The sequence below is a fragment of the Pezoporus flaviventris genome, unplaced genomic scaffold (assembly GCF_033815535.1).
Source record: "Pezoporus flaviventris isolate CSIRO_AGI_PZ_B2104156 unplaced genomic scaffold, CSIRO_AGI_Pfla_v1 ptg000036l, whole genome shotgun sequence".
In the NCBI taxonomy this organism is placed as follows: Eukaryota; Metazoa; Chordata; class Aves; order Psittaciformes; family Psittacidae; genus Pezoporus; species Pezoporus flaviventris.
Genome location: NW_026892584.1, coordinates 13827411 through 13839784, shown reverse-complemented (window position 1 = coordinate 13839784; position 12374 = coordinate 13827411). Strand labels below are relative to the sequence as shown.

Sequence of the window (12374 nt, the reverse complement as noted above, 5' to 3'; positions counted from 1 at the left end):
TGTTGTTTGCAATGTGGAACCCGTTACCCCTTTGCACAACATCATTTCTTCCCAATGCTAAAAATAACAGCTATAGAGCATCTGTTTGCTGCAAACAGAAGATAAAACATTACCATAAATGAAAGATCCAGCTCTTTACACCTGATGATTTATTTTAGCTCCCTCCTTGTGTTTCTTTCCTTTTTCTAATGCTTCTACTTCACTGCGTGATATTGCTAGACTCTTAAAATCAGCAGAACTGATCTTAAGGATTTGGGCACAGTATTTCCAGTTTAAAATTCCAACATAAGTTGTAGCACAAGACATGGCATGCTTTAAATTTTTCACAGCACAAAGGTGCCTTCTGACTGCTAAAGAGCCACAACAAAACATCTTTGATATAAACACTCCCAGATGTGCATTTCAGAAATGCTTATGCTGGGTCTATATAAAGATACTGCAGAACAAAAGTAAGCAAAATAACCCACCCCAAAATGCCTGTGTGGCAGAGTAAAACTGTCAAGCTGGTGATGGACTTTTCACTTGTGGTTATACGTTTGTAGTCCTCCAAATTACCCATCGCCACAGTATTTAAGTCAGATTTGCAAAGAAAGTAAGAATGGGCATACAGGGAAAAAACACCATTTGCTCAGGAAGACCTGTATCTTTTTCAGCTTAAGCTAGATTTGGCTCCCTATCAATGGCAATGTTTCGTTGCAGAGATGGATTTGAATAGGAAGGCTCAGGGCTGAGGGTTGGATTGTGACCCTGCAGCTGTGGGCAGAAGTCTGGCCTGAAGCCTGGACAAAGCTCCAGAGATTGCAATGCAGCAGCAGCTTCTACATGTAACTCAAGACTAAAGTTCAAGTTTTGCTTCTTCAAAGATACGGCTTTTACAAAACCACTCACCACACAGGTATTTTAATAACTACATTTTTTCAGTGAAAACTGGATGACCAAAAATGTTTGCAGTATTAGGACTGTACTATTATAGCATATACGGGATGTTGAAAATGTAGAAGTTAATATTCTCAAAGTGGGAACATCTACAAAATCAGCAAAAAACGTATTTTTATAACTGTAACAATTTAGAGATACTACTTTGGGAGACTACTGTTTCTTGACAATGCTCACTGAAAGAAACTCATCCATTGCCTGGCATACGCTCAAGATCTTTTGGTCTTATAGTATCAGAAAAATCCTCTCCAGTAGAAGTCAAAAAATCACCATAGAGTAAACATGTGCCTGAATTAAATTTTTATGCCTTTAAAAGATAATTAAATTATTTTCATTCTTGCTAGCTAATTAGAAAAAAAAAAATATGAGACCTTGCATATTCTGGTGAAAGTTAAGCCCAATATGTTAGTATTAACTTAGGAAGCGAAACCAATGTTGAAACTATAACTGGGTCTTTCACAAGAGAAAATATAATAAATTTCTGAAATTATATTTAGTTGGAGATAATCACCATGTATCTGCTGGTTTCCAGACAAGCATTCAAATTTGTCTAACATAGTAATTTATTCCTGGAGCATCCCATCATGATATGTGTATGGTTTGACCACCCAACTTTCATATTTTCAAAGAAAGTGTTTTATTATATATATTATACTACTATATATATCATATATATTATATGTATATATAAGGCTATGATGTGGAAGAAATAACACAACCAACTATAATCAAACTGGAAATAGTGCTTATTCTTTAACTTTTATAACTGTTGCCAGAATAACAGAGGAAATAAGTTTTAGATGAATGTATTCTGAAGAAAAAATTATCATCCTTTCAGATATAGCCAGGGCTTTGTCACCAGATCACCTGCTAGAGTCAATGGTGAGGATGTAGCTAGGCTTTTTTGTGCCCACTGCTTCAACCACATTAAGAACTCACCACCCGTTGCTAGAGCTATGGAAAACTCTCGTTGTCATCAGGACTGAAGCCAGCATGTTCCAGTCTAGCAACATCTAAATTTCTGAGACAACTGTAGCCATTCTCATAAATATACAGAGCAACCCGGTGCATCTATAAAACAACATATAAATGCTGTTACTAATATTATCACAGTGTCACTGCTTGCAATGCTATTAATTCTGGTTTGATGTAAATCTTTCAGAGGCTTATAATTTAACTGTTAAAGTCTGTGTTAATCTGCTTTAGCAACAGGGCATGCAAAATCTCAGCTTCAGAGGCAATTTCTTGTTATCAGATTATAGGGAAATCAATTTAGCTAGCAATTTGGTTTCTTGGGGCAGATGCCATTTCCAGATATTGGTTCACCTGTGTAATTAAAGCAAAATTAAACCCAATGCAAAATAATAGTTTATTAAAAAACCTTTAGCATCCTACTATGAATAAAACAAAGGATTTGGTATTCCTAGTGAGTAGCTGTTGAGAGGAAAGATGTTATGTGGCAAATTCACAGAACCCTAGAATGGCTTGGGTTGGAAGGGACTTTAAAGGTCATCCAGTTCCAACCCCCCTGCCATGGGCAGGGACACCACACACTAAGCCAGTTTGCTCCAAATCATGTCCAGCCTGGCCTTGAACACTGCCAGGGACGTGGCAGCCACAGCTTCTCTGAGCAACCTGTGCTAGTGCATCACCACCCTCATACTGAAGAGCTTCCTAATATCTAACCTGAATCTCCCCTGCCAGTTTAAATCCTAAAAGCTTCTAGTAAAGAAATTGAAACTTCTACTTGAGAACATATTTCCAATCCACACTGTGACCAGCATATCTTGCTGACATGAAGCATAAAGATCAACACGAAATACTAAGTATATAATTAAAACCTAACTTTGGGCTGAAAAACATTTGAGATTCCCAACACCTGCGAACATAAAAAAGTTCAGCAGTTATTAAAATCATAGAACAGTTTGGGTTGGAAGGTACCTTCGAAGGCTGCCTTAGCTAGCTGTTTTCTTCCATTTAACCCATTTACTTTCTACCCATTTAACCCAGCTCGTTCCTGCCCATGGGCGGTACCACATTGGCCACTCCCAGCCTCGCCTCTCACCCTCACCGTCAGCTCCGCCACCGGCAGAAGCATCTTTTGTTTGACGGGGGTTCTGTTGAGGGGGGTGGCTGAACAGCGTTCTTTCTCCTCCTGCATCGGGGTGCTCGCACCTCACCCGGCCGCGAACACGTGTTGTGAGGAGACGTGGCCAGGGGCCTGGAGAACCGCCGGGCCAACGGTCCGACTGGTCCTCACCAGCCGAGGGGGCCATTTTTAAATGCCTCTGCCAGGCGACAGCGGGGGGAGCAGGTGCCAGGACTTCCCTGAGACGGTGAAAGTGCGATCCCGCTCTCTTAGGCTGGGCGCGACGAGCTACCGCCTCACAGCTCTCAGGCACAAGGGACACCTTCAGCCACGACCATTAAAGAAATAAAACCACTCCTGCCATGCCGCGGAGTCCCTCAGATTTAAAGGGCAGCTCTGGGCGGAGGGATCCCTCCACCGCGTGAGGCAACCGGAACTACTTCTTCGTCGCGCATACGCGCACGCACAGATACACAGGGCTAGTCGGCTCGAGCCGCGGGGTAGCTCGGCCCTTGTTTTCTCTGAGCCAAATCCCTCCGCCGCGGCGTAGCGTCGCGTTGAGTGGTCATGAGGAATGCGGTTCAGCGCCACCCCTCCTCGGCGGGCGAGGCGCAGGAGCTTGGGGGTTGGCGGCCTGCCGCTGCTGTGCGACCGGTGTGAAGCGGCTGCTGGGGGAGGAAGCAGGGAGCGGCGCAGGTTGGGGGGGAGAGGGGAGGAGGCCGCCGCGGCTGCGGTCGCCGCCGTCAGTATTTGCTTTGGAGAAGTATATCCTTCCGCGACGGGAGTGAAGCTGCGCGTCTTGGCAGTGTTCCTCCGCCACCGGCAGCGCAGGGGCAGGCGGCGTCTCTTCGGCCGGGGCGAAGAGGTCGCGGGCTTCGCAGGGAGAAGAAGAAACTTCAGAGTGCGGTGACCGGCGCAGCGGCCCGCCTGGCTCTGCAGACCGGCGGAAAGAGGACTCCCTGCAGACAAGAAGGAAAAGGAGAAGGAAGCGGCACTACGGTGTTTGGCCTTCGCCGCCGCCCCGCGGGGTCTCTGCGAGGGAGCTCGGGGGACTCTTTCTTGCGGGGCTCGGCGGAGGGATCTTGAGGCGGCCTTCGCCGTCGCCTCCCCCGTGCACTGCTCGCCCCTTGACGCCGCCATCTTGGATTTTAATCCGCCATTTTTTTTCCTCCCCCCACTCGGAATTATTTTTTTATCACTACCGGTGCTTTTCCCCCCCTTCTTTCGTTTTCTCCCCCACCTCCGCCCCTCCCTCGCTCAAGTCGTCGCTTCCCCCCCTACCTTTCTCCCCCTTTTTCCCCTCTCGCTCCCTTCCCTTTGGTGATTCATTTTCCCCCGGTGTTGGCTGTGGCAGTGCCTGCGGCGAGGGACCCAGTGCGGAGGGCAGCCGGAAAGTGAGTATGTGTCTTTGAAGGGGGGGGACATGGGATGTCTCAACTCGCGCGGGTGGAGGCTGGGGGCAGCCCGTCTGCGGGCGGTGAGGCCGGGGTGCCGGGGGCTGTGCCCCTCAGGTGGCTTCCGGAAGGGGTGTATGTGAGGAGCCGTGCTCGCTGTGCTGTCCTGCCCCGCCGCCTCGGGGCGCACTGACAGATGGATGCCCCGCTCCGGGGCGGTAGTGAAAGAGGAGGCTTGAGGGGAGAGGCGCCTGCGACTGGTGCCGCCTAGCCCAGGGGCCGGGGCAGGCGGGGGGCCGCAGTGGGCCGGGGTGTGATGGCAGTGCGGCAGGAGGCGAGCCCTAGGGGGCAGCACGCCGCTGGAGGCGGTGGCGCTTGGCCCGGCCTCTCTCCCCTTCCGCTTCCGCTTCACCCTCCGGTCGTCGCTGCGTGGTGTGCGAGTAGTTTAAGCCCGGGGAGGCGTGTGGGCGACCTGGGGAGGGAGTTGTTAGTTACTTAGAAGCTCGTGGCACTTGTGGTGTTAAAGGGTTAATAGCTTTGCTATGGGCTTTGATAGGGGGTTTAACCCGTGTTTGTACTGCTTGGGTTTTTTGAGGTCTGTTTTGAGTGACCATGCCGGGCTGATGGCATGGTCACTTGTGGCAATTAAATCGAAACGCGTGACATCTTGGTTTTGTCGTTTGTTTTGGGTTTGTTTTTTTTCTTTTTTTTTTGTGATTTCCTGTTGGAGAATATATGCTTTTACGGAAGGAGTAAAGTAGATCTTCGTCAAGAGAAAGTCTGTGTTTTGTTGAGTTGAGCCACAGGCAGTATGACAGTTAAGTATATAACTTGGTGTCGTTTTTTGATGGGTTGGATTCTGCACAGGGTGACGCATATGAAATGGCAGTCTGATCAGAGTGCTTAGTAATGTAACTGTAAATACATAGTAGGAGGTTTTAATCAATGAGGTTAAGATAAAGTAAGATAAGATATAAAGTAAATGGCGTGTCCTGTTTCCATCATCTAGTCATTGTAGCTATGGATGCATCCTCTTCTGTTTTCATTGAAAATGTACTTTTGTCTTGAACTTTTTAAGCTTTCTTCCCTGCAAGTAACGCTGTGTGAAGAAATAAAAACTGACTTGATTGAAAAAGGGGGTTTTACTTGTTTGCTTATCATGATATCTTGTTATTAGAGCCAAATGGATGCATACAGACATCTCAGCTTTATGCCCATTTGTGTTCACAAACTGGAAAATAAGATTATTATTTAGTGCGTTGCATATTAAATTAGTACGTGGGGTGATGTATCTTTGAATGCTCAGTAGCATGACTGAACAGGGCTCCTGAATACTTGGTTTGCTCTGTTAGTGTCATCCTATTGCAGGGCTACAATTCCCAGAATTCTTTTCACTTCAAACAACATTGTGCTTCAATGCAACGGACAGTTGCCCAAATTAACATAGTAAGTGTAAGGTATGATCAGTGCTAAACAGCGGATCCAGAGCTGTGGTTTGAGAATGCACAGCATTTGGGACAGTCCCAGCTTAAGTTCTTGTGACCACTTCCCTGACCTTGTGGCCGTCCCCCCCACCTCAAAACACTCTTATACCGCAGTTCAGGGCAGCAAGACTCAGATTTTTCTGGTAGCTCCCGATTTGGTCACTGCTTGGCTCTGCAGTTACTTTGCTGGAACAAAGGGAGGATGACTTTGAAGTGAGCATGAGCAGTCAAGGGGGCAGCAGGGTCGCTTTTGGTGTTCTTGTTTAAAGTCTTAAATGAAATGTAGTACTGTTTGTGCCAGCCGTGGTGGGGCTGCCATGAAATGGTTGTTAAAACAGCTAAGACTTTTTATTCCCCTTTCAGTGGTCCTGCTGCTGCTTGTCAAGTGCTGCATCCCTTCTTGCTCTAGTGCCCAGTGGAGGCTTTGCTAAACCTGCTTAGCACATGTCACCAGCAGAAGGTTACCTGCCCTCTCCCCTGTCCATGAGGTTAAAATGAGTTACGGAGACATCCACTGAGCTTCAGAATTGGTGGAAATGTTTGTGTGAATTGGCAAGGGTGAGGAAGGAGGTGCTCCCTGTCCTGGAAGCAATGAGGTTTTGGATTGTCTTTGTGAAAGTCTGCTGAATACTCGCTGCAGTGAGTTGGGGGAGTCATACAGCTTCAGGGTGCTTTGCTCAGCCAGTTAATTCAGCTTCATCCTGAGAGGGCTTCTGGTGGAGGAAGGAAGGGTAAGGAGAAAGGAGAGTAAGTAGCTACTGAAGGACTTCTGTGTGTGCATTTCTTCTCTGCCATTCATTTGTACTGGTATGCCAGTGCTTCCGTGCCTGCTTGTACTGGGATTGGTATCCAAATGGACACACAAAACTCACATGTCTGCAAAAGAGCTGTCACAAGAAAGAGTGGGAGTGTACAGACTGAGCTATTGGTGGGGGATTGAAGCCTGGGTTTGAGTCAGTTTTGGAGCCACATGTGTTCTCACAAATCTGCATGCTAGGGATGCGGTTCAGTTTCGACAGTCTTACAGCTTCCCAGGTACTGCGTTAATCCATGTCCAGTTCTTTACTGAACTTATTCTGAGAAGTGACTGGAAAAAAAACCCAAACAAAACCACCCACCAAAAAATTGATTTTTTTTTTTTTTTTTTCCCTTCTTCTGGTGGTATAATTTACTGAAACAGTTCATCCCCCCAGAGGCAAAGAAAGTAAAAAGTGCCTGTGAAATCAGGTGGCTAAAATACGTGTTTGTAGGGATGGGACTGAAATGGCCCTTGCTGGCTAAGATTTATCCTTCTGAGGAATTACAGCCTCAGCTCCAGTATCTCTAAAGTCCTGTGGGACCACCTGACCTCTCTTTTAAGATACAATTTTGACTACAGAGATTATGGGAAAGTAAACTCCCCAATACCTGTTTTGTCACCTTGTGTGGTTGCAAAGAGCTGTCTCTGTTCCATGCCTGGTTTTGCTGTGGTTTAGTATTATCAATAGTAATCTGTAGTGTCACATATAGTATTAGGTTCCTGCTTAAAGTGATGCTGACCATTGGCTTCACACAGTGTGTGAGCCAGAAGCATTCTGCACCTCCCTTTCCATTGTGGCTTAATGGTAGCATGTCTGAGCTGTCAAAAACAGTAACCAAAATAAGATTTGAGGCTGTTTCAAATAACTTCTTAAAGCTGTGCAAGCTTTTAGCTTTGAATTTGCAGTCTTCGGTATTCTCAGAAACTTGAACACTTTTTAGGAGTGGGTATGGGGTTTTTTGTTACCCAGATGGGGTGTTGTAGTGAGATCGTCTATAGACAAATCAGTTGCATAGTTCTCTGCTTCTCAAATTCAGAGATCATCTGCTTTCTTATGTAGATATATTAATGAAATACATACCTTTTCTCTTGATATTGTTGATTTGTCCAGCTGTAATTGTGCAAGTAAACTTAATAGTATAAAGCTGAAGTTATAAATGATCCATGTATGGTGTTACATTATTTGATGGTAGTGCCCCTAGCAGGAATTTCCAAGTATGTGGAGGTATAAGAATATTCCTCTTCTTCTCCCCACCTTATGAATAGGAAGATGGTGTCTATCTCTTCCTTTTCTCCCTTCATTCCTAAAGAACTTGTGTGCACAAGTCTGATGTAGAAAGTATGGAGAACAAATCAATCTAAAGATGCATTAAAGCTCACATGGTGGTGATGAGTGGAGCATCTCTTGCTCTCCTAGGTTATCTGTGGCATTAGGAGCTGTGATACTGGGAAAGGAATCCTGTTGTGTAGTTCTGGCTTTTGATGCGATCTCTTGAAAGCAGTGTTTTGTATTGGGAGAAGAAATAGAGGCTGGAGAAGCACACTTGCAGTTTTCAAGTTTGTCATTTGGCTTGCACTAGAAAATAAAAGGCAGCAGTAGATGGAGACAAAGGTTTTCTTGCTCATTAGGCTGCCAGGGTCAAATAAATAATGATTTTCCCCCAAAGTGTTTGCTAGTGTTCACTAAATGCCTTTTGATTTTAAGAAGGACTTCTGGTATTGTCTCTATCATTGTATTTTACAGCAAAAGCAAGGATGTTTACAGGAAACACGTCCCTGTGTTTAGTATGGTTGAGTATTCTTCTGTGGCCACGCTGCCATTGTACTATCGTTGTCATTAGTATATTTGTTAGGCAGAAGTTTGTTAGTAAAGGTAGTGCTCACCCTCCCCAAACTGGACTTATGAAAGATCACTTCCTTTGTGCAGAGTACACCTTTTTCTAGGTGAAAGTGTACCTGTTAGTTGTCAGAAACACCACTGTATTGATTTTATTTTTTTTCTTCCGAATTATTGCATACATGTGCAGTTGGTCTTCATGGTGAACTTCATTTACCTGTACTGCTCTTGAGCAGTAGCACACCACGGAATATAGCTCAGTTCTGGTTTGGAAAGAGACCAGAACTGAATTTAGTGGGGGTCTTTAATATAGTTTCTGCTCTTTTACAGCTGTTACAAAATGGGAAATAGGGTTTAATTAGGGTGTATAGAGCTGTGAAATGTATTGATTAAGAAGGAAAAAGAGGGAAGCTTAAGAGTGAGTTTGTCATTAAGTGTTTATGTGACAGTGGTGGATCTTCACAACGTAGCTGTCTTCTGAAAGAAGTTCAGGTGGAATGCTTAATAAGAAAACTTTGGTGCTTTGGCTAGTTGTTTTGGTGTGTCTTTGGGTGGGGGGGTGTGTTTAGGTTTGATTTTGATTTTACTTTTTGGATGGATGTTAAGCTTTATGAACTAAAAAGAGCCTAGTGTTGTATAGTACATGTTTAGGTGTGAGACTTTCATGGGTTTTTTTTTTGAGGTACTATGTGAAAATAATCTGGTTCTGTGTACAGCTAAGTGCAATGAATAGGCTTTCCCTAGCAATTCTTAAGTCTCTGGTTTGTTTTTTGAAGGCTCTATCTGGTAACCTCCTAAAGAATTTTGTCAGTATGCAGAGCAGCTGCATTGTGGTAGTCAATCTGTTTGATTCCAGCTCTGTTAAAGAGCCATGTTAAAGCTTGTAGGTCCAGTAAAGTAGACATTTAAACCTTGTGTGTGTTTGGCAATCTTTTTAACTGTGTTTGTCTTTAGTTCTTGAAAGATGTTTGTATAGTGTCATTCTTTGCTGCAGAGTTTCAAACAGGTTACGGATTTATGAGGAAATACAATTGGGTGTGTATTTGAAAATACTAAATTTTTTTGTGTCACATAGCTGAGTGTGTATTTATCCATGTGTATGTATGCCTGTGTAATACATGTGCATGCGTTACACATGACATGTGCAAGGTCCTACACCTGGGTCGGAGCAATCTCAGGCACAGCTACAGGTTGGGCAAACAAGAGGTTCAGAGCAGCCCTGTGGAGAAGAACTTGAGGGTGCTGGTCGATGAAAAAATGAATGTGAGCAGGCAGTGTGCGCTTGCAGCCCAGAAAGCCAACCATATCCTGGGCTGCATCAAAAGCACCGTGACCAGCAGGTTGAAGGAGGTGATCCTGCCCCTTTCCTCTACTCTTGTGAGACCTCACCTGGAGTATTGTGTGCAGTTCTGGTGTCCTCAGCATAAAAAGGATATGGAACTGTTGGAACAAGTCCAGAGGAGGGCCATGAGGATGATCAGGGGACTGGAGCACCTCCTGTATGAAGATAGGCTGAGAAAGTTGGGGCTGTTCAGCCTGCAGAAGAGAAGGCTGCGTGGAGACCTCATAGCAGCCTTCCAGTATCTGATGATCTTAAGGTCCTTTCCAACCCTAACTATTCTATGATTCTATGAGTCTATGTGTGTGTAGTCCAGCTCATACAATTCAGTTGTCATTAGCCATTTATCAGCTTTAGAATTTCGTCTTTGCTTCCAGATGTGGTTGTAAGTTGTAGGACAGTACTTCACCTGTGGATATCTGCATTTGCAACAGTTAACTGTACTAGTGCTATTGAACTGCTTTTCTTTCTTCCTAATGCCAATGCAGATCACCATTTCTCTTCCCCCTTCCTAATCCTGCATTTATTTTTGCATACATATATATATGTATATATTTAATCTGTGTCCTGGAAACAATTTCCCAGTAAGTTCTAATCATGTTTGTTTTGCTTCCAGTAGGAATTGGAACTGAAATTATTCATCCACTTCTCCGAGCCTTTTGAAAAGTGACTAAATGCAACTGAGTCAGATTGTCTGTGGGAATGAAGTGGCTGGGAGAATCCAAGAACATGGTGGTGAATGGCAGGAGAAGTGGAAACAGGTCGTCTAATGACCATGCGCAGAATCAGACCAAATTGCAGCATGCAGGAAAGGAGAATCCGAAGATGGGCAAAAATGGAGTTGAGAGAAGATCAGGCAGATGTATGTGCATATTTTTGCAGCTTTGTGCTGTATGTGATTCATCTATCAATTTGCAAGTCAGGCTTCTGTCTTGTCTTAATTCATGAAGGTCTGCATTCAGCATGTAGCTGTCATCAGAAGTATTAATTATGTTTGTATCTGTTAGGTGTGTTAACTTGCTTCAGAAATACAGATCACTTCAGTTTAAAAGTTGAGAATAAGTAGATGTATGTCAGTTTTGAACTGGTGTAAGTAGAAAATACACGATTGGCACTGAGAACAAGTGTGATTGGAAGTTGTGCAGAGAAGCTGTGGCTGCTGCATCTGTGGCAGTGTTAAAGGCCAGGTTGGATGGGGCTTGGAGCAGCATGGTCTAGTGGAATGTGGCCCTGCCCATGGCAAGGGGGTTAGAATGATGATCTTTAAGGTCTCTTCCAAACCAAAACATTCTGGGGTTCTGTGATAACATAAATTGAATTACTAGTGAATGCACATGTAGAAGTAAAAACCCTGTTTTGAATAAAGTCACTTATCAGTCATTATGAAATGGTTTTAATGAACATAGATTTTTATTTTTTGCTATTTGTCTGTGATGAAGGACTGATTACAAATTCAGAGCAAGTCCTTTGTTCAGACCTTGGGGAAATAACTTTTGACATTTTCATGACTTGATCACATCCATATACCAGAAATTTTGGAGGCAAGCATGACTGAACTATGGAAAGATGCTTGTAGCTGGGGAGGGGAAGAGAACAAAAGCAATTAAAGACACCTACAAAATACATTCTTAAGTACTTTCTCCATTGGCTGCTACATAAATGAACAAAAGTAAGAATGAAAAATTAACTGCTTCTGTCTGCAGATATTTTATTGTCTTCCTTAATTGTTCTATATTTTTTGTCTCAAACCTGTGGCTGTCTGTCCCTGAGCGTAGTTTGGCTTTATAACATTCTTAAATGATAACCTAATTTATGTTCTTATATTTTCAGGTAGTGGTGCTTCGGGATTTGAGGGTCAGAGTCGTTATGTGCCTTCCTCTGGAATGTCTGCCAAGGAACTGTGTGAAAACGATGACCTAGCAACTAGTTTGGTTCTTGATCCCTATTTAGGTTTTCAGACACACAAAATGAATACTAGGTAACTTGTCTTTATTTTTCTAGAAAAGAATTTATCATCTTTATAATCAGAGCAAAACTGTGGAATTTCTTGTATGTTTCTGACTGTCTGAAAAAATGACAATTTGTGAGTAGCTTCTGCCTTTAAAATTGTGCTGTGTGTGAGACTGGATCTTGGAGCTGTGTGGCAGTGTTCATTTGTAACAATATCGTAGGTCTTTGTTAGCCCTTGTGTATCTGTGCTGTAGAATAGGTTGTTAACAGACACTGTTCCCTACCTTAAACAGTTAACTAATCATAAGTTTCAAACTATTAGTTATTTTAATTATTTCACAGACAGAATTTAGTGTTTGGGGAGTTTTCTGTTTATTTTATCTGCTTGGGTGCATTTTCCCCTCCCCCCTTATTCTTACGATACCACAGGAAAGATACAGTTCCTGCACATCAGGTGCTCAGTTTTTGCTGAAATTCTTGCTACTTGGAAATGTCTGTATAAGGTGAATCAATTTGCACACTGGGATCTTGCTTACCAAAATTGCA

General features: G+C 43.8%; 1 protein-coding gene across 3 annotated transcripts in view; it reads left to right on the top strand.

The window, feature by feature from the left end:
* The first annotated feature begins 3528 nt into the window (after positions 1 to 3528).
* The window catches only part of KMT5B (lysine methyltransferase 5B), a 29547-nt gene continuing 20701 nt past the window's right edge, over positions 3529 to 12374 (top strand). The window contains exons 1-3 of one of the 3 annotated variants that reach the window (XM_061463219.1): positions 3529 to 4419; positions 10498 to 10740; positions 11709 to 11856. In XM_061463219.1, the coding sequence (XP_061319203.1) occupies positions 10581 to 10740; positions 11709 to 11856 (308 nt within the window). In that variant the 5' untranslated portion in view covers positions 3529 to 4419; positions 10498 to 10580. Of the gene's footprint in view, positions 4420 to 8137; positions 8260 to 10494; positions 10741 to 11708; positions 11857 to 12374 lie in introns of those variants that run through there. The other 2 variants (XM_061463220.1, XM_061463221.1) reach the window with 2 other exon arrangements.